The 27,640-nt window shown below is 68.8% G+C and overlaps 1 protein-coding gene and 1 long non-coding RNA gene across 16 annotated transcripts in view; one reads left to right on the forward strand and one right to left on the reverse strand.

The window, feature by feature from the left end:
* Positions 1 to 26,911, reverse strand: part of ASPSCR1 (ASPSCR1 tether for SLC2A4, UBX domain containing) — a 28,409-nt gene extending 1,498 nt beyond the window's left edge. The window contains exons 1-13 of one of the 13 annotated variants that reach the window (XM_051828433.3): positions 26,646 to 26,731; positions 23,892 to 23,947; positions 21,358 to 21,472; positions 19,305 to 19,469; positions 19,067 to 19,167; positions 14,088 to 14,145; positions 13,133 to 13,206; positions 12,532 to 12,946; positions 4,063 to 4,202; positions 3,677 to 3,758; positions 2,241 to 2,307; positions 2,001 to 2,063; positions 1,725 to 1,777 (exon numbers count right to left, since the gene is read on the reverse strand). In XM_051828433.3, coding sequence (XP_051684393.2) covers positions 1,725 to 1,777; positions 2,001 to 2,063; positions 2,241 to 2,307; positions 3,677 to 3,758; positions 4,063 to 4,202; positions 12,532 to 12,946; positions 13,133 to 13,206; positions 14,088 to 14,145; positions 19,067 to 19,167; positions 19,305 to 19,469; positions 21,358 to 21,399 — 1,260 coding nt within the window. In that variant the 5' untranslated portion in view covers positions 21,400 to 21,472; positions 23,892 to 23,947; positions 26,646 to 26,731. Of the gene's footprint in view, positions 1 to 1,724; positions 1,778 to 2,000; positions 2,064 to 2,240; positions 2,308 to 3,676; positions 3,759 to 4,062; positions 4,203 to 6,050; positions 6,788 to 7,015; positions 7,210 to 12,531; positions 12,947 to 13,132; positions 13,207 to 14,087; positions 14,146 to 19,066; positions 19,168 to 19,304; positions 19,470 to 21,357; positions 21,473 to 23,891; positions 23,948 to 24,134; positions 24,308 to 24,510; positions 24,682 to 26,645 lie in introns of those variants that run through there. The other 12 variants (XM_051828426.3, XM_051828430.3, XM_051828431.3 and 9 more) reach the window with 12 other exon arrangements.
* Positions 1,655 to 3,628, forward strand: LOC138845971 (uncharacterized). Of its 3 annotated transcripts, none has more exons than XR_011383313.2 (2): positions 1,655 to 1,809; positions 3,421 to 3,628. It is a non-coding gene; the product is annotated as an uncharacterized LOC138845971 (long non-coding RNA). The 3 variants fall into 3 exon arrangements; XR_011383312.2 differs by having other exon boundaries at positions 1,678 to 1,809; positions 3,074 to 3,628; XR_016224395.1 differs by having other exon boundaries at positions 1,678 to 1,809; positions 3,089 to 3,628.
* Positions 26,912 to 27,640: the final 729 nt, after the last annotated feature.

Consider the following 27,640-nt stretch of genomic DNA (forward strand, 5'->3'; position numbering starts at 1 on the left):
GGCGCAGCACCGGGTTTTCCTTACAGCTGCAGGCGGGCCCTCACCTGGCACCACCCAGGGAGGCGCGGGGCGGGAGAGGGGAGGCGGCATCAGGACCAGGCCCCGCCCACACCCCACGTCACCTTCCCACTCCCCATGGACACAGCTGCCGTGCTGCCTGGACACCGGCTGCTCCCTCCCCGGCCACTGTGCAGCCCCACTGCCGCCAGGAAGGGCTTCCAAGGCTGCCCAGCGCAAGGTCGCCCTCTCTGCCCCTTGGATGGGGCGTCCACCACAGGGGTGCCCCAGGCCAGCTGGGCAGCAGGCAGAGGGCGTGTGAGGGCTGGGTGCTGGGCAGAGGTGACGGGTCAGGTGAAGTCCAGGAGAGGACACAGGCTATGGCAGAGTCTCCACCTCCCCAGGCCCCCAGGAGCCGCCCACCTCCTCACAGCCGCACAGCCGTGGAGGGCAGGCACACTGTGGCGGCCAGGGTCAGCCTCGCCCAGGACCGGGCAGCCAGCAATGAGGGCCTCCACCCCAAGGCCCACAGGAGGGGAGAGGCCCCTGGAGCTGGGCCACACCTGCTCCCTTGTGGGGGCTGGCACCCAGCAGGGCATCCCCTCAGTGCCCCAGTGAAGGAGCGGCCAGAGCCGTGACACCAGGAAGCAGCGGCTGCTCCAGCTGGCGCCCAGCCGGCCCCTCTGCCCGCCCCCCCACAGCAGCGGGCGCAGAGCAGGATGGGGAGATGTGGCCAAGTCCTCCAAGGCACCCCTGGCCCTGGGAACACCCGAGCACCCGAGGGCAGGGTCAGCAGGACAGAGGTGCTGGGAGCTGTCCTGCAGACACCGCAAAACACCAAGGCGACTCCCGGCGAGCGGGGGCTGCTGCCCGGCTGAGGCCTCCCGGGCCCCTGCCCGTGCACTGATGGACGGATCCACTAGGGGGTTCGCTGAGGGGCCGGGCCTCTGTACCGTGTCCCCTGTGGTCACTCTCTGGGCCCGGGTCAGCCGGCGGCAGCCACACACAGCCCCGCCAGACGTGGAAGCAGGCGCCCGCCCTGTGGAGGGAGGCAGCTTCCTTCCCTTGGCCCTGCCAGCTCCGTGAGCCGGCGCGGGGCCCTGGGGCTTGGGGCTGAGCCCTGGCTGATGAACGGAGACGGCTGCTACCGGCGGTGGCACCCCGGGCTGTGAGGCCTCCTGATGGGGGGGAGGGCCCGTCCCAAGGCATCTTCCAGGTTGGCTGTTTTATGTCCAGGCCAGGCAGCCAGGGAGGGGGTCCTGGGCCTGCGCTCCCACCGCCGGGCCCCTCCTTCCCATAACCCTGCCGAGCTCCCAGCCCTTCCTGCTGGGGCCCCAACTGCCCCGTCTGTGGGGGGGGGGGGTCCCCGGAGCAGGGGCCCAAGGGTGGGGCAGGCAGAAGCTGGCAAGGGGGCCCACCCACGGCACAGCCCCTAGCCTGGCCCCATGTGCCCCTGGGGCTTGTCAGGCACCCTGAGCTGAAGGCACCCAGCTTCCCCACCAGCCCTGCCCGCCCCTCAGGCCCCTCCCTCAGGGTCTGGGCAGGGAGCTGCCCCCCCCCCCCCCCGCTGCCCCGGCCCCAGCTCAGCCCCTCCAGGGCCAGGCAGGACGCGGAGGGGGCTGGAAGCACCGTCTGAAACAGAATCCCTGGCTCCAACAGGCTTTACTGCCAGCCAGGCGGCTGCCCACGCCCCTCCCTGGCCCCACCCGGCACCCGGGGGTCGGTACCTGGAAGAGCGTCAGCGTGTGGTCGTCCAGCACGGTTTTGGGAGGTGTGATGACTGCGGGGAGAAGGTGACGTCTCCATTAGGAGGTGAGTGGACCCCCTGCCCGGGGCTCAGGGGTCCCAGCCCTGCCCCACCCCCACTGCTCCGGACCCCAAGAGGGGGCGGGCTAGGGAAGCACCTGCGGGCCCCTCCCCACCAAGCCTGGACTGGGCAGGGGGGCTCCAGAGGCATCTCTCCCGCCCTCCCAGCATTCCCTGCGGCAGGTAGGGCAACTCACACAGGTAGAACGGCAGCTCGGGGTTCCCCAGGTGGTGCCTCACGAAGTCCCGCAGGTCCCCCACTGCACAGGGGGGCTGGAGCTGAGCCTGGGGGTGCACTCAGCCCCCTCCGGCCCACCCGGACCCCCGCCAGGCACCGCCACCCTCAGCTCTGCTGCGGGCCAGGCGACAGCGCTGCCTCCCCGACCAGCTGTGGCTCCCCGGGCCCCAGCCCGGCCACGGCCTCTCAGGGCGCTCACCTGTCTCGCTGGGGCGGAAGAAGCCCTGCAGGACGTAGCGGTCAGGGAACAGGACCCTCACAGCCACCTGGGCCAGACAGCGGAGTGGTCAGCAGGGCAGCACGGGGAGGCTGCCCGCCCCTGGCTGTCCCCACCACTCCTTGCCACAGTGGCAGCCGAGAGCCCCGGTTGGAGGCTGAGGACGCCGAGGCCCCCGCCCTTGTCCACCTGTCGCAGGCACAGCCCTGAGGCCCAGGGCACCACAAGGCCGCACGTCGGAGGCCACTTCCACCCAGCTCCCTGCTGTGGCCTGAAGGAGGGGAGGGCCAAGTGCCTGGACCCTGCACCCACACGGGAGATCCGAGTGGAGTCCCTGGCTCCTGGCTCCAGCCTGGCTGTTGTGGGATTTGGGAGTGAACCAGCAGACAGAAGATCTGTCACTCTGCCCTTACAAACATAAGTCAGTCATTTTTAAAGATTTATTCACTTGTTTGAGAGAGAGAGAGGTCTTCCATCTGCTGGGTTCACTCCCCACATGGCTGCAAGGGCCAGCACTAGGCCAGGCTGAAGCCAGGAGCTTCCTCCAGGTCTCCCTCATGGGTGCAGGGCCCTGAACACGTGGGCTGTCTCCCACTGCTTTCCCAGGCCATTAGCAGGGAGCTGGGTTGGAAGTGGAGCAGCTGGGACTCAAACTGGTGCCCATAAGGGATGCTGGCCCTGCAGGCCCTGGCCTAACACACTGCGCCACAGCACCGGCCCTGATAAACCTGTTAAAAACATGAAGTTCTTGTTGTGGGGTGGGCGTGGCCCTGGTGGGTTAAGGCAGCACTTGGACCCCGCGCCACACCTCACAGTGGCTTCTGACCCAGCTTCCTGCTGCTGCACACCCAGGAAGGCTGCAGGGGGCAGCTCAAGTAGCGGGGTCCCCACCCCCTCTCGGGACACAAGGATGGAGGTCGCGGCCCAGGCTCCGGCACAGCCCAGCGCCAGACATGGTGGCTTCCAGGGCATGTACCAGGGTGCGGGATGAGTCCCTCTCCCTCGCTCCGGCCCCATCTCTGCTTCTCAGGAGTAAAGAGGACACTTTTAAAGGTTATACAGGGGGTCGGTGCTGTGGGGTAGCAGGTAAAGCTGCCACCTGCACTGCCGGCATCCCCTGTGGGCGCCGGTTCAAGTCCCAGCTGCTCCACTTCCAATCCAGCTCTCTGCTGTAGCCTGGGATAGCAGAAGATGGCCCAAGTCCTGGGTCCCTGCGTCCATGTGGAAGACCCGAAGAAGCTCCTGGCTTCAGATCGGTGCAGCTCTGGCCCTTGCAGCTAGCTGGGGAGTGAACCAGCGGATGGAAGCCCCCCCCCTTCTGTGTAATTCTGACTTTTAAATAAATAAAATCTTTAAAAAAAAAAAAAAAAGGCTCTAGGAGGGGGCCGGCTGTGAACGGACGCGCAGCCCCCCGCTACCTTGGGGTAACGCTCCAGCTTCTCCTTCATCCGGGCCTCCCTGAAGGCCTTGGTCACCAGCGGGGCTTCTTCCAGGCGCTGCCTGTGGTGGGGAGGGGTGACAGGTGAAGGCCTCCATCCGGGCACCCCCAGCCCAGGGGCTGCTGAGGGCACTGAGGGCCTGGGCACCCAGAGCCGGTCCACCACGGAGGGAGACGATGGGGCTGGGCACCCAGAGCCGGTCCACCACGGAGGGAGACGATGGGGCTGGGCACCCAGAGCCGGCCCACCACGGAGGGCACCGAGGACCTGGGCACCCAGAGCCGGCCCACCACGGAGGGAGACGATGGGGCTGGGCACCCAGAGCCGGCCCACCACGGAGGGAGACGATGGGGCTGGGCACCCACCGCTCGCTCTTGAGCTGGGCCAGGCGTCTCCGGACATCGTCCACTGTCACCTCGAAGAACTCGTCGGGCAGCTCGGCCGGCCAGGCCTGCAGCAGGTCCTCCAGGTCCGGGTGGCACACCACAGCATCCCGGTCCACGGGCTGGGGGCACAAGGGCCTGGGCTGGGACCAGGGGGCCCCTCCCCCCACCCCTGCCAACTCGGCAGCTGTGACAAGTGAGCCCCTTCTGCCAGGGACTGGGGACGGGCAGGGGGCAGCGATCCCGTCCCCGGCAGCAGGGGCCCTGGTCCAAGCCACGTCAGGGGCTCCCCAGAGGGGAGGGGCAGCAGAGCCCCAAATTAGAGTGTTGGTCAGAGCCCCAGTCCCGCTGCCCCCGATGCCCCCCGGCCGCTGCCCCAGCTGACTCCACCCTCTCTCCCCAGGGAGGCAGCCGGCCCCTCCCGCTGCCCACCCTGGGGACGTGGGAAGAGACGTGTCACTCCTAATTGGCATCAACAGCGAGGGAAATTACAAGGCAGCGCCCGCCCCGCCTGCGGTGCCCGGGGGCTGGACACCTCGGGGCTGAGGCCACCCTTGGAGCCAGGCCTGACCGAGGCGGCGCTGGGCTGCTGCGGCTCACAAGGCGAGCGGAGCGGCACCGGGGGAGGGGCCCCTGGGATGGTCTGCAGGAGCAGCCCCCGGCCCCGAGCCTTCCACACAGCCGGGCCAGGGCTCAGCCCAGGCCCAGGCCCCTGCCCCCGGCCATGCCTGACACCTGGCTTGGACAGGTCCCTGCAGCGTGCCCAGCACATGGCTGCGCCACACCTTGTCCCAGGGCAGCAGGGCTACAGGTGGCTGACTGGGCCCTCTGCCCCTTCAAAGCCCATCCCCCTCTCGCAGCCACCAAAGCTTTTATGAGATGGCAGGCGCCAGGCCTCCCCCCACAGCCATAGTGTCTCTGTCCGGGGGAGGCCGGGGCAGGCCGTGCATGTGTCTGCGAGTGTCCAGGCCAGGTGCTCAGGTGCAAGGTCCTGGCCACAGGGCAGGCTCTCCTGCCCCAGAGCCTCCCTGGACGACCGGCCCAAGGCTGACCTTTTGTCCCCACTGTTGTGCAGTCGGGGGCCAAGCCTGACCACCACACAGGCTGTCCCGAGGGTCCTGTGGCCACTCTGGTCTCTCCCAGGTACTTCCAGGAGCCACCAGTGAGGTCGGCCGCTGGCATGTCAGCCTGCACAGGGTGCTGGGAACAGCAGCCCAGGGAATGCTGGGTTTCTCGTCTTGAACTCACCCTAGCCCTGCCCCCTCCCCCGGCCAGCGTCTGGTCTACTGGGGAAGCCCCGTGCCCGGTGAGGGCCAGCACAGCCTGCACGGCCTTCCCTGGGTGCCCCCACCTGGGCAGCGAGCCCTGCGGGAGCCAAGGACTCAGTGCCCAGAGCCTGCGCCGGGTGAACGCCAGCCAAGGGGCCTCCCCGGGAAGAGGCGCTGTGTGGCCACTTTGCACCGAATGCGAGAGGAGGAGCCAGGGCTGGGCTGGGCAGGCGGGCACTGAGGCCCAGGGGACAGTGGGGACCTGGCCTGTGGCAGCTGCGGGCACTCCCAGGGCACAGGGCCGGCCCAGGAGGCCGGGCAGGGCGTCCCCGAGCCGTGCTGAGCCCTGTTTACTTGGGACGCCCTGCCCGGCTGTCTGGCCCTCATTTGCTGTTCTGTCGGCACCGACAGGCGCTCCGTGTGGCTCCCTTCCTGGGTGGATTTATGGGGGCGTTTTTGGAGGGAGAACAGAGGCCTGGGGAGGAGACATCACTGGGAAGTCACGGGCACACGCAGCAACCCAGGGAGGGCCGCCGCAGCTACGCGGGAGGGAGAGGTGGCCAGGGGCCGGGGTGTGGGAGCAGAGGAACCTGGCACCCCCCAGCCCCCGGCTTCTCTCCCCCCCCAGTTTGGGAGATTTTGACTCCACAGAAAAGGGGGCGCCTACAGCAGGGAACCTCCCAGCGTGCCTGCAGCACTCACCGTCCCGGTCACGCACGCCAACACGCACTGCCTGGGAGGCGCCTGGGGCCCGTGCTGGGACGGCCTCACCGCGTCCCCGCCGACAGCTCGCCAGCATCTCACGTGGGGCCTGCTGCGGGAGGCCGTGGCACTGGCCCAGGCCACCACCCACACTGTCCCCCGATCCTGTTTTGTCTCGCTGGGGCCACGCATTGCCCGTGCCGCAGTCCTGCCTGTCTGCCTCACACCAGTGTGCGCCGGACGCGCCAGATCTGGGGGACAGTGACTGGGGCTGCCCTGCTGTGCCCTCCAGCACTCTCGGCTGGACAAGGCTCCAGCCTGAGATGAGCATGGCTGGCAGATGTCCCCTGGAGCTCTGGGCCAGCGCTGGTCCAACCCAGCGTGACCGCGAGCCAGGACGGCGCCTTCCAGAAGCCGGGGACCCCAGGTCTCCTCGTGAGACCCCCACCCCAGGGCCACGGCAGGACGGCGAGGGCCGGGGTTCTGCCGGGAGCAGCCCAGGCTGTTCCCATGTTCTGCTCTGCCCGGCGTGGACAGCCTGCCCCAGCACGGGGCCCTGACTCCTCCCCGACCGCGGGTCCTCATCGGTCAGGCCTCCAAGGAGTCCGCAAGGGACGGCCAAGAAAGTGAGGCTGGAGCCGAGGCCCGGGCAGGGGTGTCAGGACTGCTGGACAGACCAGGAAACCGAGGCACGCGGGGTCCAGGGGGAAGAGGGACTTGCTCTCGGACCCTGCCCTGTCTCCTGCACACCAGGCCGGGTGGACTCCAGGGCCACAGCCCCAGTCCAGGTTGGGCAGAGGGGAAGGCCTGCAGATACTGGGCAGGCAGAAGGCTGCCTTCCAGGGGCCAGCAAACTCAGCGACCCCCGACCCCAGCCGGCCCAGAGTGGGAGCCCAGGCGAGGGGAGGGCTCGGGAGGCCCTGGGAAGGGCCGGCGTCCAGCCCGCCACCCAGCAGCCTGCTCACACCGCGAGTCGGCAGCCCCAGGTCTGCTCTGCTCCACGGTGATTTTCCAAGAGGCGGTGACGCACGCAGAGACAACGCAGAACCTCCGCGGGGTGACCTCAGGCTGGGCTCTGCCAGCTCCGCCATCCCCGCCCCCAGCCCGGCTGGCCTCTGACCCAGTTACTCAGGGAGGCCTGGGCCGGGGATGCCCAGGACGCCGTGGCTCCCACACCCGTGCCTGGGCAGGCCAAGGCCCTGCAGACCCCCACCGCAGCCCCCACCTCACCCAGGCCAGGCGCCCCCTGGACTCGAGGGGTCTACGCAGAGCCCATGCCAGACAGCGTAGGCGCTGACCCCTGGGCCTACAACCTCCCCACAAACCACAGCTCACCGCGGGGCGGGGGAGGAAGAGGACACAGCCATCCAGGACCTGCAGCCACCCTCAGGCCCGTGCAGCTTCTGGGATTGCTGGTGCCTGACTGCGTCCAGGAGCAGAGCCCGGCCCAGGCCCGGCGGGCAGGGGTGCGGTGAGGAAGGGCGGCCCATGCCGGGGTTCCCGTAGACACGCGTTACTCACGCCTCCCACACCCCAGCTGGCGGACAAAGGGAGTGAGGGCCGGAGCCACAGCACCCACCACGGCGCCCGTGCCCCCAGGACACTCGCTGAGGCATGAGCACCTGCTGGGGGTCCCCAGGCTTCAAACCCAGCGCTGCTCCCTCCTGAGGCCTGGCCCTTACACCCGGGTGTCCACACCGCTGCTCCCTCCTGAGGCCTGGCCCTTACACCCGGGTGTCCACACTGCTGCTCCCGCCTGAGGCCTGGCCCTTACACCCGGGTGTCCACACCGCTGCTCCCTCCTGAGGCCTGGCCCTTACACCCGGGTGTCCACACTGCTGCTCCCTCCTGAGGCCTGGCCCTTACACCCGGGTGTCCACACCGCTGCTCCCGCCTGAGGCCTGGCCCTTACACCCGGGTGTCCACACCGCTGCTCCCGCCTGAGGCCTGGCCCTTACACCCGGGTGTCCACACCGCTGCTCCCTCCTGAGGCCTGGCCCTTACACCCGCGGTGTCCACACCGCTGCTCCCTCCTGAGGCCTGGCCCTTACACCCGGGTGTCCACACCGCTGCTCCCTCCTGAGGCCTGGCCCTTACACCCGGGTGTCCACACCGCTGCTCCCTCCTGAGGCCTGGCCCTTACACCCGCGGTGTCCACACCGCTGCTCCCTCCTGAGGCCTGGCCCTTACACCCGGGTGTCCACACCGCTGCTCCCTCCTGAGGCCTGGCCCTTACACCCGGGTGTCCACACCGCTGCTCCCTCCTGAGGCCTGGCCCTTACACCCGGGTGTCCACACCGCTGCTCCCTCCTGAGGCCTGGCCCTTACACCCGGGTGTCCACACCGCTGCTCCCGCCTGAGGCCTGGCCCTTACACCCGGGTGTCCACACCGCTGGGCCAGCAGAGGCAGGAGCCAGGCAGGCGAGGCGAGGCTCCAGGCCCGCAGGACACGGCCGCCCGAGGCAGCAGGGCAGGCAGGGAGCCTCACCAAGCTCGGGCTGCACCCGCCTCACACCCAGGCCCCGGGCCCAGCCGGCCCCCTCCAGTCTCCCATGAGCTAACCCGCGGAGCAGAGCGTGCCGGCCGGCTGCCCGTGGGCAGGGGCGTGGGTGAGGGGGCGGGGTGGGCAGGCCGAGGGCCTTTGATCAGGGACGGCCCTCGTGCCAGCCGCTGGGAGGCCGCGGGCGTGGGGGGCGGCGCAGGCACTTCAAAGGCCAGGGCAGGGGGCGCCGGGCAGCCCCGGCCTCTCCCGCGCCCGGTTCTGATGGCAGTAAAGCTACCTTCTAATAATTAATGCCCGACTTCAAAGGCAGGCACCACGCGGGCTGTGCGCCGCCGGCCGCGCGACCTCCTGTATTTCATCCTGGCTCTTTATTTAAATCCAAAAACCACACACGGCAGAGCATTAATGGGAAACTTGGAAACTTTCTGATTACTGAAGGGTCCTTTGAAGTCCCCAGCAAAGTTCTGCTCCCTCCCCTCCCCCTCCCCCTGGACTGAAAAGGGACACAAAGCAGACGTATGTGGCCGGCCCTCGTGACGGAGGCGGGAGGCACGGGCGGCGGCAGCCACGCTGCTCGTCAATCAGCCGCCTGGGCGCCAGATCAAAGGTCCGCGGCGGGCGTGGGCGGGGGCACAGGCAGCCTCCGGGCGGCGCTGGGATCCTGTCCCCGACAGGGACCGCCTGCCCTGCAGCCCCGCACCCAGGAGCCCTGGGGAGCCAGGCCCCGCCCAGCAGACAGGAGCAGTGGCCTGAGGCCTGGTGCCTTTGGCTGTTCCTGTCCCTCTCACCTCAGGGTCCCCAGGGAGCACAGGCCTGCAGGAGTCAACCTTTGACCCTGGGCCACCACAGGCAGAGGGGCGGGCACCACTGCTGGAGGATGCAGGGACTCTCCAGGGCCCCCGACCCCACCCCTCACCCACCTGCTGGGCAAGGATGCAGGTGGGCGGGAAGGCAGTGAGCCCTCCCACTGCAGGCGGCGGAGCCCAACTGACCACACTCCTGGGTATGTGGGCTTCCCCTACAAGTGGCCAGGGTGGGCCAGACAGGCCCCAGAAACCAGCACGGTGACCCCAGCAAGATGGCCACGCAGCCAGCATGGCGACCCCAGCACCGCGGCCACACGGGTGATTGCCACCAGCGTGCCCGGCACCAGGCTGCTTGTCCTGACACGCACTGGGCCTTACCCCTCATCCTCCAGCCCCTGGGGTGTGCGGGAGCAGGGTGAGGGGTGAGGGGAGCAGGGTGAGGGGTGAGGGGTGAGGGGAGCAGGGCCAGGCTCTTTGCTCAGCCTCCTCAGGCGCCCCAGAGTGACACCCAGGCGCGGAGGCAGATGTCCAAACTGCCGCCCAGGGAGGCGGAGTCCGCGTGACCCAGGCTCCACAGGACAGGCCCAGCCCGCCCTCACCTCACCAGCAGACCCGGAGGCAGAGCCGTCCACACAGCTCCCGGAGCAGCTGGCCCGTGAACACGCCCCTCTCCCCACCATCCGGGTCCCTGGGAGCCGCCAGCCGGCACGGAGGCCCCGATCTGCCTCTCCCCCTTACCCTGCTCCCTCACACCCCTCACAGCACGGCCACCCTGCGCTGCTCTGACGTGGGGCCAGGGAGCCCACCTGACCCGCGGTCCCTGCAGACAGGGCAAAGTTCAAAGTAGCAAGGGGCCTGTGGCAGAGGCGAGGCCACGGGACACTGCAGTGAGACAGGAGGCGGTGCTGGCCCCCGACCTGTGAAGCCACAGCCAGGACCTGTGTGCAGTGGGCGGACGCTCACCCGGCCGGCCCCTGCCTCACACCCTGCACAGGCGCCCCTGGGAGGGCTGCCGACCACACGACGCCTGGAGGAGAAACAGCAGAGGCTGCTGGGAGACGTTCTAAGACGCCGAGAGAAGAGAAGTTGGGTGGGTGCAGCCAGAGACCCGACCAACACCATGAGCCCCTTGCAGGAGGCAGGCGGAGGGCATCGAGGACCTGGCCAGCACGGTCTGCAGGGCCCGGCAGTGGCAGTGCCAGGAAGTCGTACGCCCGCGCGTGGGCACGTGGCAAACAGGCAGCCGCTGGGGAGTGGAGCACCAGGTGGGCATCCTGGACCGGACGTCACCAGGGGCTGGGGGGGACAAACGGGAGGGCAGTGACAACTCGTGGGGCCCCGTGGTGGGGATCCACGCTGCCCCCACCCCTGGGCAGGCCCTGCCGGGAGCCCCGAGGGGCAGCGCAGCCGCCGACGCTGGGCAGGGCTGTGGAGTCGCCGAGGAGGCTGCAGGCAGTCCCTGGCCCTTCTTGCCGTTTGGCTGTGATACGAAAACCTCCCTCACAAAAAGCCTCTGTGCTTCCTGTAAGCAGGAGAGGGAGCGGGAGGCCGGCTAAGCCGCTGTCGGCAGCACCGGCACCCACGCCTGGCCCAGCTCAGCTCCGGCTGCGCGGCTCCTATCTGGCTTCCTGTCAGCGCGCCTGAGGAGGCAGCCGGGGACGGCCCACGCGCTGGGGGTGCTGGCATGGACTTCTGGCTCCCCGCTCCCGCCTGGCCCCGCCCTGGCTGCTGCAGCCATTTGGGGAGAGGACAGGAGGACGAAGGTCCCTTTCTCTCTCTCTGTCCCCAGTCGCTCTGTCTTTTAAGTAAATAAATAAAATCTTAAAAGAGGGTGGGAGGGGCCAGCGCTATGGCCTAGTGGGCAAAGCCGCTGCCTGCAGGGCCGGCATCCCACATGGGCGCCAGTTCCAGTCCCGGCCGCTCCTCTTCCCATCCAGCTCTCTGCTGTGGCCTGGGAAAGCGGTGGAAGATGCCCAAGTCCCTGGGCCCCTGCACCCGCGTGGGAGACCTGGAGGAAGTTCCTGCTCTGGCCGTTGCAGCCATCTGGGGAGTGACCAGCAGATGGAAGACCTCTCTCTCTGCCTGTGTAACTCTGCCTTTCAAATCAATCAATCAATCTTTAAAAAAAAAAAAAAAAAGTGATACCTTACTTAAAAGAGAGGGTGGGGGCACCGAGCGGTGTCATGACCAATGTCACTCAGGGGAAAGTCCTCAGGGCCCCATGCCACCTGCTGAGCTGCTCCCACCAGACCCGGCGGGGGGGGGGGGCGGTGGGCAGGTGCAGCACAGACCACGTGAGCATGAGGCTGCCCTGGGGAGGCGGTCACTCTTCCAGCCCCTTTCCCTTCAGAGTCCCCAGGGCATCAGGGTCCTGGCCCCGCCCAGCCATGGGCTCCTCATCGGCTCAGGGCACACAGGCTCCTCCCCGGTGCCCCCAGCAGAAGGCGCAGCGCGGGAGGGGCCCGTGCCGCTGAGTGGGGCCGACAGGCTCAGGTCCTGCCCGGTACAGCGCAAGCGCCCATGAGGCTCTCTGGGAAAATCCACAGTGAGGTTTATCTGCTCCAGAGGAGCCCGGGCACAGGACACCACACACCACGGCTGACCTGGCCCACAGCTCTGGTGGGAACGGCGCCAGCTGGCGATGTCCTGAGGAGCCGGCCGAACGGTGCACAGCGGCCGTGCCGGCGAGAACCACATCCCCCCCCGCCCCCCACAGGCGCCGACGTGGCTGCGGCCAGCAGAGGGGACACGGGGTGGATGCTGATGCGCTGGGACACCTGCCCAGGTGGACCACTCCTCAGGGTGGGGTCCCTGCTCTTGGGGGCTGCACCCCCCATCTGGCCCCTGCCCCCTGGGACCAGAGGCATGGGAGGGTGGGCACCACCAGGACGGAAAAGCCTGGGGATGAAGGGGCTCAGGGTGACAGCCACGGTGTTGCTTTACCGTGTGCACAGAGCGCCACCCTGGGGGACGGCCGGCTGCGGCCCAGCTCTGGCACGGCTCGGGGGCTGCTCTCTCACGACGAGGACGCCACGTCCGAGCCCAGGCCGCCCCGTACACGGCCCGGGTCTGCTCGGCCTCGCGCACCTTCCAGCCTCCCCACAGTGGCCTGGGCAGCACAGGCACACCTGCCGGCCAGACCACCGCCCGGCCGAGGCCCGCACACCCTTACCGGCTCTGGCTCCTGCGGGGGCTCCTCGCCGGGTTTGGACTTCTTTGGCTTGGAGGGGCCTCCAGGGCTGGAGGCGGACGTGGGCAGCTTGGCTGAAGGCGACGTCAGAGACCGCCCGGACCCGGATGGGCCCCCCAGCCGCTGTCCCCCGCCAGAGAAAGGCACAAAGCGGGCGGGGCCGGGCTCCTGCACACTCTGTTTTGCCGGAGCGTCCGCTGGCTTTGGGCCATCTGTGTGCCAGGCCCCCGAGGTGCCTGCCTCCCCCTGACGGCTCAGGTCCCCGCAGCTCAGCTCCTCAGAGTTCAAGGGGGGCAGGGGACCACCGGCCACCTGGTCAGCTGGACTTGCTGGGGTCTTGCTCCTGGCGGCCCCGGTCTGTGGCCCGCCCTCAGCGTCCACCCTCTTCATGACAAACCTGTCGGGGTGCAGACAATGAGGGCGACGCCGCCCCAGCTCTGCTCCCCGGTCTCATCCAGGACACCCGCCCCGGCTCCTCCCCGCGGAGGGTGGGTCTGCTCTGTGGTCAGGGCACATTTCCACCTGTCCCCCCTTCGAGGAGGCCAGTCCTTAACCAAACACCGTGGCAGCTGCGTGGCCCTACCTGATGGTGGCGCTGCCCCCCGTGAGGCCCAGCGACTGTAGCGTGGTGCTCCGCAGGGCGGCTGCGCCAGTCACCTGCAAGACAGACGGCCCTCGCACCTGCAGCCAGGCCCCGGGCCCCGTGCAGCACCCCACACCCTCTGCTGGCCGCCACCCTACAGGCCCCACCCAGCCTCCTCAGGGAGCGCAGGCAGATGTCCTGCGATGCTGACCCCTGCAGAGAACCACCTGCCCCAGGTCCCCCCAACTCCACCCCCAGGACAGGCTGCATTGAGAGGGGCCCCCAACGCCTCATCCCAGGCCCCTCTCAGGGCCACACTGGGGGAGCCTCGGGTTCCAGGTGGCAGGGCCAGGCCAGCTCCTTGTGTCAGGCTCATCCCAGCCTGGTGGCCACCTGAGACCCACTATGGAGGGAGCCCACCCTCCGAAGGCCTCTGAGGTCAGGAGGCCTGGGAGCCCATCCTCCCAGGTCACCTCTCAGGGCACCAGGGCTGGGGCCGGGCTGGACACATCTTGAGCTAACTCTGCCCACCCAAGGAGCTGCCTGCAGAGGGGACGGTCCCTCTGGGGCCTGGCCAAGCACCAACAGTCAGGCCCATCTCCTCTGGGAGTGGACGCTGCTCTGAGCCAGGTCCCCCCTTCACGGCCCCGGGCTGGGAACCTCCACCCAGGGGCACCCGGGGAGCCCCGCCCCCGGGCCAGGAAGGGGCGCGCGGCCAGGGCTGGAACAAAAGGCCCCTGTGAGGCCGGGAGGGGCCGGCGGAGGGCGGGGCCGGCGGGCGGCAGGGCCTCCTCGCCAGGCGCTCTGCCTGCTCCGCTCTGAGAAAGATCAAAACCCAGAGCAGAGCAAATATTTATTAAAACGAAACCACTTCTGTGACTCTCGGGCTCCGAAAAAGCAAACGTCACCGGGGCTCCGTGAGGCTCTGAAGACGGGCGGGGGCCGGCGGACCTACCTCGTCCCTCATGGACACGCACACGGGGGTCGCCTCGCCCGGCTGCTGCAGGCACTCCCTGGACGGGGGCAGAGGAGCGTCAGGGGCAGCCCCAGCCCCCCCGAACCCCTGCACAAACACCAGGAGGAGGTGGTCAGCCACTGGCCAACCCTGGAAGGACAGGGCCTTGGGCTGCAGCCGGGCAGCTGGCGACAGCGACAGTGACAGTGACCGCCCAGCCAGCCGGCCTGCACAGGGCTTCATCTGAAGCTCAGCTCCGACAGGGTCGGGGTCAGGGACCCCAGGGCCACAGGCCCCGCTCCAAGGCTCTGAGTGGCGGTCTCCATCGTGCTGCCCCACCCCCGCCCGGCCTGGTGTCTGAGGGGCTGGGCTGGGCTGCAGGGTGCCACTGCCAGCTGCGGGGCTTCCACTGCCCGTCTGTCTCCCACACCGTGGCAACGTTCGCCACGAAGCAGAAGCCCCTCACACCTTGCAGGGTGCCCCAAGGCCAGGCCCTGTCCAGAGGAGGTGGGCAGGCTGACCTCAGACCACGGTGGGGACGGAAGGCACAGGAGCAGTGAGCTAAGGACGGCACAAAGCTTGAGGCACGTGTGTACTCAAACACGCACAGGGAACAGGCTACACACACGCACACGTACACATGTGCAGACCACACGCACCCCCATGGGGCAGCCTGCACTCCCACACAGGCGCACACAAGTGAGGACAGCCTGCACTGACACACTGGGGGTGGCCTGCACACACGCATACACACAGAGACAGCCTGCACTGACACACATGGGGGTGGCCTACGCACACACACACACACAGACAGCCTGCACTGACACACTGGGGGTGGCCTGCACACACGCATACACACAGAGACAGCCTGCACTGACACACGTGGGGGTGGCCTACGCACACACACACACACACGGGGAGAGCCTGCGCTCACACATGTGCACACACAAAGATATCCTGCACCCACACACACGTGTGCACACATACACGGGGATGGCCTGCACTCACATGTGTACACACACAGGTGCACACACGTGAGGACAGCCTACACACACATATGGATACACATAAGGATGGCCTGCACTCACACATGTGCACACATGTGTGCACACATGAGGATGGCCTGCACTCACATGTGCACACACAGGGGCCACCTGCACACGTGCCCACACGCACACACACATGTACACACTGAGCCTGGCAGGCCCCACCATGCACACACCTGGGCGCTCACAGATGCCTGATTCTCAGCTGCCGACCACCTGCACAGGGGAGCGCTGGGGGGGCGGGGCACAGGGATGGCAGCCGGGGGCCTGCAGGGGCGGTCCCCCGCCAGGACGCCCGTCATGCTGGCAGGCTGTCCCCAGCACCCATGGTGAGGGCGTTCCCCGGGAGAGGCCGCGAGCACAGGCTGCTGGATCTTCCCTCGCCCCAGAGGGCTGGAGACCGGGGCCACGTCGGACCCCACGGCCTGTGTGGCTTCCCACGGAGGCCGGGCGGGGCGCAGCCAGGATGCCTGGGGCCAGGAGGCAGGATCCAGGCAAGCGAGGAGCTGGGCCGGGGAGGAAACTGGGGAGGCCGCGGGTCCCGAAGCCTCCAACGCAGCAGAGTCCGCACGGACAACTGGCTCGCCCCTGGCCGCCGTGCCAGCCAGCTGCACGGCCAGAGCGCCCGAGCCGGGGACCCGCCACGGCAGGTGACAGCTCACAGCGGTGCGCCGGTGGAGACTCCCGGGCAATCTGGGGGGGGTCGCTTCCAGCCCCTGCCCACCGGTGGGCAGGGACCCCCTCCTCACCAGCAGAGGGGCAGGGGCTTGGGAAGAACCCAGCCTGGCACCCAGGCGCAGCTGGCGGGGGCCGCACCCGGGGCCTCTGGGCCTCCGGTGCCTCCAAGGGCAAGTTTGTGGCAGATTCTCTAACTCAACACTGACCAAAACCCCACCACTTCCTGGAGTTTCTCATCCCGGAGCAGGCCACAGCCGCCGTCCGGGGATCCAGCTCCCCAGGCCAGACACACAGACGTCTGCCTTCCCCACGTACCCACGCGGGAGCAAGGAGCGGCAGGCGTGGGGCCGCCACTGTGGCACCACATCCCCTGTGGGCACCAGCCTGAGTCCTGGCTGCCCACTTCTGGTCCAGCTCCCCGCGGGTGCTCCTGGGAAGGCAGGGGAGCACGGCCGAGCCCCTGGGCCCCTGCCCCCACGTGGGGCCTGGAAGGAGCCCCTGCTCCTGGCTCAGCTCCGCCAGCCCTGGTCATTGTGGCTATTTGGGGGCGTGAACCAGCGCATGAAGACCTCTCTCTGTCTCCCTCCCTCCCACTCTGCCTTTCACACAAATAAGATAAATCTTCAATCAAAGTGCAGCAAGCACGAGCAGCCCAAGCACCCCACAGCGCCCCCCTCCGAGCGAGGCCCCCAGGACAGCCTGCCCGCAGCACACCCCGGCTGACACCACCCTAGACTGTCTCCATGGAAACGGCAAGGCCCAGCCCAGACTCACACCCACCACCCACTGGGCGGGACCTCAAGGCTCTGGGGAGGGGGCCCCTCAATCAAGCACGTTTCTGCAGGGAACCGAGCCCTTAGTGTGGTCAGGAGAGCTCTGCGGTCTCCCGGGCCTCTGTGGGGCTCCTGCGGCACTCCCCGTGGCCGGCGGTGCCCGATGCTGGCAGGACCTGCTGCTTCTGCCGCGCCGCCCGTGCAAAGGGGTCACCTCCTCCCGTGGGCAGCAGCCTCCACCACAGCACGCGTTACCAGGGCGCTCGGCAGGGGGGCTGCAGTCCCCAGCCCCCGCACCCCCCGGCACCCCCCCTACTTGGCACCCCCCCACCTGGCACTCCCCCCTACTTGGCACCCCCCACCTGGCACTCCCCCCTACTTGGCACCCCTCCACCTGGCACACCCCCCTACTTGGCACCCCCCACCTGGCACCCCCCCACCTGGCACTCCCCTCCAGCCTCCCGCACTACCCTACAGCGCCCCCACACACCCCCACCTGGCACTCCCCTGGCCCCCCTGCACTCCCCCCACCTGGCACCCCCCCACCTGGCACTCCCCTACAGCACCCCCGCACCCCCCCGGCCCCCACCTGGCACCCCCCACCTGGCACTCCCCTGGCCCCCTGCACCCCCCCCACCTGGCACTCCCCTGGCCCCCTGCACCCCCAGCCCCCCCGCACCCCCCAGCACCCCCCCAGCCCCCCTGCACCCCCCCACCTGGCACTCCCCCAGCCCCCCTGCACCCCCCACCTGGCACTCCCCCAGCCCCCTGCACCCCCCCCTGCACCCCCCAGCCCCCCTGCACCCCCCCAGCCCCCACACAGCCCAGCACTCAGCTTGCTCCCGGGCTCTCATCCTTTCCAGGAGACACTGGGGGATTCCCAAAGCTGTCCCCGCTGCCCCAAGGCCCCCTCCTCTCCTGTGGACCGGCTGTGGAGACGCGCCCACCGGGGCTTGGCCAGTGTCCTGCCCACACCCAGGGCAAAGCCGCCCACGCACCACCCCTGCATTCACCCTCAGGGAGGGACTGGGGTGGGTGGCGGCTCGGGCCTGTGAGGGCCTCACGGACACACAGCAGCTGCCCGGGTGCCTGCAGGACACCTCATCCCCCAACAGAGCCCACAGCTGGGAAGAGCCCGGGAACCTTCAGAAGGGGGCTGTGACGCCCCTGTCAGCAAGGATGGGCGGCGGCCTCGGGCGAGGCGCATGCCAGCACCCAGGAGCCGGGTTCTTCAGGACAGCCCTGCAGCCTCTGCACCCCACGCGCCCCAGGAGCCTGGACCCTGCACACGGCCCAGAGTCAGGCCCCCTTCGTGCTTCCTGGGGCATCTGTCAGTCTCCCTTGCTCCCACCCCGTCCTGGTGACCACCCCGGGACTCCGGGCCCCGTCCTGGCCGTGCAGTGGCGGCAGCTGCCTCACGTCTCACGTGCGAGAACGTCTGTGCTCCACCCACGCTCGACAACAATGCTCTGGCAAGACGGAGAATATTCCAGAAAAGTCACTTTCCCAGCTCGGCCCTTCCAGGGAGCCAGGCCCCGAGCTCCGGCCACGTGCCGGGACCAGCCCCTCTGAACTCAGGGCCCCGGCTCCTGCGCTTCTCAGTGACGTCCCGAGAGGCCTTCTGAGCCGCTGCACCTCGTGTTCTGGAAAGTTCTCTGGCCAGCTGCAGAGGCCCTGCCCAGCTTCCCGAGTGGCTCCCGGCCACAGCGCCTCCGCCGGGAGCGCAGTCCAAGGGTCAGCCCCGCCTGCGGAGCCCCGGCGGCCACTGGCCCACAGCACCTGAGCTCACGTCGGGGCCACCGAGCTCTCAGCCCCCGAGCGCCGGGTCCTCGCTGCACCCTGCTCTCCCCGAGCACCGTTCACAGACGCCCGACACCCTCCAGCTCAGACGTCCGTCACGCGTGCTGGTGGCTCACGACTACACCGGGTGCTGAGCCACAGGTCGGGGCCTGCCAGGGCCCGGGTGCAGATCTGGGGGAGTCCCTGGACCCCTCCCCCACCGAGCACCAGGATGTCCCTCGGAGTGGCAGCTTCCCTGGGGACATTTCCGGAGCTGCCACAGTGTGTCCAGCGGTGGTGTCGGGGACCAGGTGGGGCCCACACTCCCTACCCCCCATCTCCCTGAACCCAGCACACAGTGGGGGACACGCCCCAGCCCCGCCCTCCGGGCCCTGCGGCTTCAGCTGCACTGGGGAGGAGAACATCGCCCCTCCCCCAAGAAGCCCCTCCCCCAAGAGGCCGCCTTTTCGCACCCGAGCACCCCCAGCACCCCCAGCGCCACACACGGGCGGGGAAATGCCTCACCTCTCCCCTCTCCACCCCAAGGCCACAGGGCCCACGAGGGCAGGAGCGACACCCGCTCTCCTGGGAGTGAGGCCAGGCCAGCCGGTGCACCCGGGGTGCTCAGGAGACAACGCGGCGCCCAGCCCTCACCCAGCCCGCGCAGTGCCACGGCGGCCCCAGCGACCGGAGCAGAGCTCACCTGGTCTGTGGGAAGTGGCTGAGGAGCTCCCAGAGGGTCTGGCCGGAGCAGAAGGCGCCCTGGAGCCTGGCGCCATCTTCCAGTTGCACGGCGATTCGGACCTGCGGCGAGGCCACACCCTCAGCTGGGGCACCGTGGGGGCTGCCAGCACACGCGTGTCCACACGTGTATGCAGCGCAGGCAGCCCGGGAAGCGTGCAGCTGTGCGTGCTACGTGGTCTGGGTGACTGACGCCTCACCAGCTGGGCTTCTTCGAAGACGAGCACGTGACCGCGTAAGCCCGTCAGAACGGCTGCAGCCGCGGGCGGGAGGCTCAGGCCCCTGCGCCCACATCCGCACGGCTGGCTCCGCGCTCCAGCAAGGCCGGCGGCAGGCGACGCACGGGTGCTGGGGTCCCTGCCACCCTGCAGGAGACCGGGGTCGCGGACGGGTACTGACGCCCTCCATCTGCCTCTCTCAGAGTGGAAAATAAACTAACGTCTGGAGAGAGGTGCTCACCCCAGGAGACACCACACGGCACCCCAGGAACACGTGTTCTCGACGGGGCCGGCATCTGGCCTAGCGGCTGAGCGCCGTGAGGCAGCCTGCACCCCGCTGTGCCCCGGGTCCAGCTCCCTGCACGTCCTGGGAAGCAGCGGTGACGGCTCCTCTGCGGCGCCACCTTTGTGGGCGCCCTGGATGGCGCCCCAGCCCCCGCCGGCGCAGGCACGTGGGGAGCGCAGCCGTGAACCGGGGCTCCGTCTGTCTCTGGCTCTGCCTCTGAAGTCAAGTCACTTTTCTTGTAAAAAGAATTTTTAAATACTCCATTGCTAATTACCTAAATCAGATTTTTAAGACATTTTAAACCTAGACGTAATAAATATACCCCCAAACAGAACTATGAGGTTGTGTCCTAAAGGTGGACAGTGGCCTTCTGGTCCCCTGCCGAGTGCCAGCAGGCAGAGCCACACAGGGCCACCTCCCCTGCTGAGGACACACCTGAGTCGCCTGGGGCTCCATTCTCCCCACGCAATGGGGTGTCAGTGGGCGGGCACAAACCGGCCCCTCCCCCTGCCCCCCACCCCTGCTGTGACGCCTTGCCCAGAGCTGCGCCAAGAGCAAACCGGTGCTGGTGCACCTCCACACTGAGCCAACAAACCTCTCTCCCTCGCAGGACCCCAGCCTCAGGGGTTCCACACCAGCACGCCACGCGGTGCCTGCCCTGCGCCCTGAGGACCCCCAGGGGAGCCAGGGTCCCTTCCAGGCAGCCGCCGAGCACCACAGTCACGACGGATAAAGACCCCAGTGTGGACGCCTGCGGGCTCCGCTGCCCGCACTGCCGGGCGGAGCCTCTCGGTCTGTCTTTTGTTTTTAATTCATTCAAGAGGCAGCCAGGCAGGCAGACTGAGGGAAAGACGGACAGACAGACAGCTGCCCTCCCCTGACTCACTGCCCAAGTGCCTGCCGCAGCCGGGGCCAGGACCTCCATCCAGGTCCATCCAGGTCCCCCGTGGGCAGAGGCCCCCAACCAGCACCGCTGCTTCCCAGGGCCTGTGCTGCCGGGTGCTGAAGGAGCGGGGATCGGCCCAGGCCCTCCTCTGCGGGCTGGAACCCGCCTCCAGAGGGGTGGGAGCACGCACCGTCACAACGGGACCAGCCAGGGTCCCTGCTTCCATCTGCGGAACCCCCATCCCCTGCAGTCCCCAAGACCTAACAGCTGTGGGGAGCGGCGGCCACCAGGATGCCCACAGCCTGCACCCGGGAGTCGGCGCCCTGCTGACGCTCCCCCAGGAGGCAGTGGGTGGCAGCGGGGCCCCCGCACCCAAGTGGGAGACCAGGACGGAGCTCCTGGCTCCTGGCTGTTGCTGGCATCGGGGAGTGAACCACTGGTTGGGAGAGCTCTCTCACCCACTCTCTCCCTCTGCCGTCCTGTCTTCCAAAATAATAAAAATACTCTAAAAAAAACAAAGGATGAAAGCTACCGGGAAGCCGTGGAGCCAACACGGCCGCCAGGCCGGGCCTGGTGAGGGCTGCAGCCTAGCCAGGAGAGCACGGGCGCTCTGCCCGGCGTCCACACACCCTCTGTGGGGCTGGGGTTCTACGACCGGAGCATCAGGCCGAGGCAAACGCTGCTGAGGGAGGCGGAGGCCACAAATCCAAACGAAATCGCGAACGCAGAGGACGCGGCCGAACGGCAGCCCGGGTCCTGGCACCCCTGCCTGCCGAGCCCCCCCTCCCCCGGCCTCCCCAGGCCCAGCTGCGGACCCATCCTGCCCCCCGGCCTGGGCTGGGACCCTCTGGGGGCCACCCTACCGTGTTCTGGGGCCCCTCGCGGCTCCGGGAGACGGGCACCATCTCCAGCTTGGCGTTGTTGGGCAGGTTGGCAAAGCGCCATTGGAGAGAGAGGTCCAGCACACTCCTCTGAAACCTGCGGGCAGAGCAGCCCTCAATGCCCACGCCGCCCCCACGCCGCCCCAGGAGGTCACGGCCTGGCAGACAAGCGGGTCCCTCTCTCCAGGGCCGGAGGGAGGGGCTGCTCCTTCAGACCCTGAAGCAGGGGACCCCAGAACAGACCTCCCAGGGAACAAACCTGAGGGGCCCGACCGCATGCACCGTGCTCAGCAAAGTGGGCGGAGCAGCTGTCGTGGGGCTCCCCCTGGGGGCAGCCAACAGCCAAGACCCCCCCACTCTGGTCTGGTCAGTGCACGCGGAGACTACAGGGCAGGCACGGCTCAAAGGGCCTGGCCCGGGGCCGGCGCTGTGGCATAGCATTAAGGGCACCGCCTGCAGAGCTGCCAGCCCAGGTGGGCGCCAGTTCCAGTCCCGGCTGCTCCACTTCTGATCCAGCTCTCTGCTGTGGCCTGGGAAAGCAGCAGAAGATGGCCCAGGTCCTTGGGTCCCTGCACCCGCGTGGGAGACCTGGAAGAAGCTCCTGGCTCCTGGCTTCGGATCAGCACAGCTCCGGCCATTGCGGCCAACTGGGGAGTGAACCAGCGGATGGAAGACCTCTCTCTGTCTCTGCCTCTCCTTCTCTCTCTGTGTAATTCTTTCAAATAAGTAAATAAATCTTTATAAAAAAAAAGGGAAAAGGGGGGGCCGGCCCAGAGCCCTCCCAGGGACACGAGAGGAGGCACCCAAGGCAGGAGGGAGGATGGTGGCGCGGCGGGGGACACTGGGGACACCGTGTCCTGTGTCAGGGTGCCTGCTGCTTGTCCCAACCGCACTCGTGGGCACCCCTGGGGAGCAGCAGGGGCCGGATCGGGGCCCACACGCCCGGCGCCCGAGACCAGGACGGGGCCTCCAGCTTTGGCCTGGCCCAGCCCTGGCTGCTGCGGGCACTGGGGAGGGAACCTGTGGACGGAAACTCTGCCTCTGTGTCCCTGCCGTTCAAGCAGAGTGCACAGACAGGGCAGCACTGTGGTCCCGCAGGCGAAGCCTTGGGCCACTCAGGCCCCGGATGCTCCGCTGCCCGTCCGGCCCCTGCCGCTGGCCGGGGAGGCCCGGATGGCGCTCCTGGCTCCTGGGTGCAGCCTGGCTCAGCCACAGCTGTTGAAGACATCTGGGGAGTGAACCAGCGGATGGGAGCTCTGTCTCTTTGTGTCTCTCTGTCTCTCAAATAAACAAATGAATAAATCTGGGGAAAAAAGAGACAGCGCCCAGAAGGGCGAGACCCGTTTCCTGTTTCTGGCGTCACACTGAACTCTGCGCTGTTTTCTCTGTTTCAGAGGTGGAAGGACAGAGAGCGTCCCCCTCCGCCGCTTTGCTCCCAAACACCAGAGCTGGGCCAGACCTGGGCTGGGCCGAGACCTCGGCGCAGGCTCCCTCGTGGGGGCAGGGACCCGGCCACTGCAGCCCCCACCGCCGCCTCCCAGGGCGCGAGCGGGCAGGACGCGGGCGCAGAGCCGGGCACGGCGCCTTGGTGTCTCAGCCCCGGGCTGAATGCCAGCCCCACTAGCTCCAACCTCTGAAATTCTGGGGTGTGGGAACCCACAGAAGGAAAAAAGTACTAAATGGGAAAATAAGAAGCTGGGGGAGACCGTGACAGCCGAATGCGGCAAACGCCACGGCAGCCACCCGACGCCTGCCGGCTTCCCGAGCTGCGCCGCTGAGGGCCCAGGTGCACACCCAGCACCAACCCTCACCACGGCCAGAAGGCGACTAGAAATGCCATCAGCGTGCGGAGTCCAGGACACCGCAGCTGCTGCCCAGGAACCCCGAGAGCACGGGCACTGGGCCCCGCGGCCGAGCTCGGTGAGTGCTGCTGGCTCCAGGCCAGCGCGGCCTGGCACCGCGAGATCCAGAGACCAGAGGTGGCACAGCACACGCCGCGGGCTCTGGGCTGCAGTGTCCCCTGCAGAGCCTCTCCCTGGGCACCCCCGACAGGCTGGGGGAGCAGGACGGCGGGGACAAGTCTGGCCCGAGGCCAGGACGTGATGCCTTGGGGTGGGTCTTTAAGGTGTAAGGCTCAGCGGGAGCGGGAGAAACCCACGTCTCCCCACGAGGGCTCAGACCGGGAATCCGGACAGCCTCTGCGGAGGGCCCACGGGCGAGACCACAGGGCTCCGCCCACGGCTGGCAGAGCTTCCTCTCATTTCCCAGGGCCCCACCGGAGACCACGCTGCACGCCGTGGGTCGGGTGGGTCTCGAACCCCGACAGGTGTCGCGAGACGCAGGAGAGCAACACGGAGTGGGAAAAGGCCGCAGGAGAGGACAGCGCAGGAGGACCTGCGGCCAGGGGCAAAGCCAGAGGAAAGGCGGACCTCAGGGCGGGGTCCAGTCGCCCACGGCTCCTCCAGGGAGGGGGCGTGGACGCCTGGCGCCCTGCCCAAGGCAAACCCCAAACTCACTTCAGATCATACTCATTGGGGTTGAAGTCCTGACACCGGCACGTGTCCTCCAGGACCTAGAGAAGAGGACAAAGCGAACCTCAGTGCAGGGGCCGCCCAGGGCCAAGCCCCGTCACGCCCCGACCTCCCACGAGGCCCGCTCCGCGCGCCCCGGGGCCGGCCAGCTCCGCGGCCCACGCTTCCTGCCTCCCACCCTGGGATCCCCGCTGGGCGTGCCCGCGAGCGCTGCCCACGGGGCCAGACCGGGGCCAGGGTGCCGCTCCGGCCGCACGGCGCCCCGACCTCCGCCACGGAGCAGCGAGTGACTCAGCAGAACCCCCGCCGGGCGCACGGACCGCGGCCACCCCAGCGGCCCGGGACGCCGGGACCGCGCACGTGGGGCCGGCGCGCCACGCCCCTGCGACCCCCGCGCAAACCCCGGCGCCCGCCGAGCCAGGTGGGCGGGGCCTCCCGGGCAAGAGCCCGCTCATTGGCCCCCTCAGGCCGCGCCCACCACGGGCTCGCCCGAGGCCCGGCCCCGAGGCCCGAAGCCAACCGCGGGGGGCGGGCCGGCGCGGCGGACCCGCTCGCTCGCCCGTCCGCCCGTCCGCCCGGCCGCCCCGCCGGCCGGCTGCCGCACCTGCAGTAGCACGGTGCTAGGCGTCACCTTCACCGTGTGGCGCCGCCCGTTCGGGGCCAGCACCGACACCGCGGAGCCGCCGCCGCCTGCCGGGGCCGCCATCTTCCGCTCACGTGACCCGCGGCCGGCCGGGCTTCAAACAACTTTATCGGCAACAGCCGGGACGCACAGCCACGCGGCCGGCGGGGGCGGGGCCGCCGCGCCCTTCCGGGCCCCAGGCCCCGCCCCTGCGCTCGGGCCCCGCCCCTGGCCCGCGCAGCCGGCGCTCTGAGGAGCGGGGCGCGCGGTGCCCTCAACGGGCGCCGTGGGGGCCCCGGTGTCCCTGCCGGACGTCCACTCTCGTGGAGTAGCCGCCAGCGCCGGCCCGGGCGGAAGGCGCACGGCTGGCTCTCAGTGCCGGCCCTCACGGCCGCCCGCCTGTCTCTGCGGCCCCCGCCCCGGCCCCGCACCGCCCCGGCCCTCTGCTGGCCCTGGGCTTCAGCCCGGCGGCAGGGACGCTTCCTCGGCCCCGGGGGGCTTCCCTTGGCCAAGCCCGGGCCAATGAGGCGTTTCTGAGGGAGCCAGGAGACCCAGAGCAGCGACAGCCCCCGACCCCGCGGCCGCCGGGTCCGTGCCGACCCCCGACCCCGCGGCCGCTGGGTCCATGTTCTGACCCCTCACACCCCGCCCCCGGGCCGCTAATGGCCAGCTGCCTGTCCTGACCCGGCTGAATTCCGAATTCGGTGCTGGGGGCGGGGCGGGCACACCTGGGGCTCCTGGACTGACAGCAGCGGGGCCGCCCACACCGCCTGTCATGGCCGAGGCCGTCCTCAGAGCTGAGCAGCCTGGGCCTCTCCACAGTCCGGATCCAGGCTTGAAGGGTCCAGGCGGCCAAATGGCCCACGACTGGCCGGCCCCCAGGACACATGGCCTGAGCCGTGGCCCGGCTGGAGTCTGCGGGGTCCCCCTGGCTGAGCCTGTGAGCTCTGACTCTTGGCACTTGGCCGGCTTCTGCTTTCCACAGCAGAGAGCTGAATCAGAAGTGGAGCAGCCGGGGCTCGAACCCGGGCCCACGTGGGATGCAGCGCCGCAGGAGGTGCCTTAGCCGGGCTATTCCTCTCCCTGGCGCACACGTCACTAGAGAATACAGACTGTGTGTCCAGAGGTTGCTGAGTGAATTTGCTGTGCCAGAAACTGAACCCAGAGCTTGCGGGCAGACGGAGGCTCCTGACGGCCGAGAAGTCTCAGCCCGCGGCCCCAAGGCCCGAGCCCCGCGGGGGAGGCGGGGTCTGCAGGCCGGAAGCAGGGGGAGAAGGGGCAGCACCGCAGGCAACGCTGGCACCCAGCTGGGAGCCGGCGCAGCTCCCGTGGGAGACCGGGTGGAGTTCCAGGCTCCCGGTGTTGGCTTGGCCCAGACCAGGCTGTGTGGCCATTTGGGGAGTGAACCAGCAGATGGAAGCCGATGGGGTGTGGGGGTGGGTGGGTGCGTGGGTGTCTGCCTCTCTCTGGTGTTCTCCCTTCCATATAAATCCATCCTCCCCTAACACTGAGGTGTAAAACAAGGCGTGTCCTGGCCCCACCTGGCCCCACCCACTGCGCCCCTCTGCACAGGCTGCCCCGTGGGCTTGGGTGGGGCTCTGCCCTTGCTCCTCACACCCTCCCGTTGCCTCGACTGCAGCCCGGCCACACGCAGCCACTCGGGGCAGGAGGAGCCCCCTCCCCGGGTGGTACCCCGGGAGTCCCTGCGAAGGGCACCAGGTGCAGCCCCTCCCTGCCGGGAGCCAAGCGTCACACCCGGCGGGCGACCCCAGGAGCAGCGGCAGGGCTCCCCTCCTGGGAGTGGAGGACCTCCACAGTGAAAGGTGGGCTGGGGGAGGCCCTGGGCCCACCCAGAAGACACAGCTGGGGTCCCTGCCGAGGCCGCCTGGGCCCCACCGCACCTGCCGCGTAGGGGCACCGGGCTGTGTCTTCCCCCGGCCCCTCCTTGTCTCTACCCTGCCTTCTACTGAGCTCTTTCCCCCTCTGTCTCTTCCTAGCGTGTCCTCCTCACGTCTGGGTGGGCAAGTGGCCATCAGGGAGCCTTCCCCTGGTGCCTGGAGCTGCCAGCGGCCTCCACACGGGCAGACAGCCAGGCAGGTCCAGGCCTCAGCTCCTACCTGGGTGGGCAGAAGCCATCACACTCTCTCACCAAGGGTCTAAGCTGCCGCCGTGAGCACGGGGCTCCTGCCTGGCGCTGTCTTGGGCTCAGGTCCTGCCCGCCCTCTGGACAGCCGGCCGCCAGCCTCCTCCTCACCCCCCTCCTGGGCGGGCCGCTAGACAGCTGTTCCCAGGATCTGCTTTGAATTAAAGTGGCATGGCCCTTTAAGGGAAGCATCTGCCGCCTCCGCTGCCCCTTTGATGTCGCAGGCGCTGAAAGGCTCCCAGTGGCGAGATCTGAGGGTTTGTTTCTGCCTCCCCAGGGCGGAGGGAGGGCCGGCTGGGGTCACATGGCCCGCGCCCTGGCTCGGCTGGGGGAGCGAGGGCTACAGGGTGGGTGGGGCCGGGCTGAGCTCGCTGGGCTGGGCAGCCGGGCAGGCTCTCTGCCAGGTGACCCCCAGGCGCTGGAGGTCGGCCTAGGAGCAGCTCCCCCCCCCAAAGACCCGCTGAGATCCCCACCGCCTTTCACCCCAGATAGCTCTGGGGGGGCTTTGCTTGGCAGGGCTCTGGGGCTCAACCACGGGGGAAGCCTGCTGATGGGAGGGGGCTTTGGGGACACTGAACGGGGGGGGGGCAAGCTGCATGGGAACCCCGGCCCTGAGGCCCTTCCTGGGGCGGGGGCCTCCTAGAGCAAGCCACCAGGGGAGGGGTTGGCCTGCCCAGTTTCCCCACCCCCCAGCAGCCAGCAGCTGAGGCGCAGAGCTGCCCAGGTGGCCGTACAAGTCAGGGTAGCTGAGGCCAGCGCGCAGCAGCTGGGCCCCAGACGCCAGGCAGCAGCTGGGCAGAGCCTGGGGAGGGAGCTGGCTGTGCAGCACTGAGCAATCGCCCTGCCCAGCCCAGGGAGCCAGGTCATCCTGAGTCCCAGAGGCCTAGGCCAGTGGCCTGGTCTTCACGTGTCAGAGCCCTCAGAGGGTCTGGTGGGCTCCCCACGCTGCCATCTGCCTTCCCCCAGAAC

This window comes from Oryctolagus cuniculus, chromosome 17, assembly GCF_051225735.1.
Source record: "Oryctolagus cuniculus isolate XC-2025 breed Fujian yellow rabbit chromosome 17, ASM5122573v1, whole genome shotgun sequence".
In the NCBI taxonomy this organism is placed as follows: Eukaryota; Metazoa; Chordata; class Mammalia; order Lagomorpha; family Leporidae; genus Oryctolagus; species Oryctolagus cuniculus.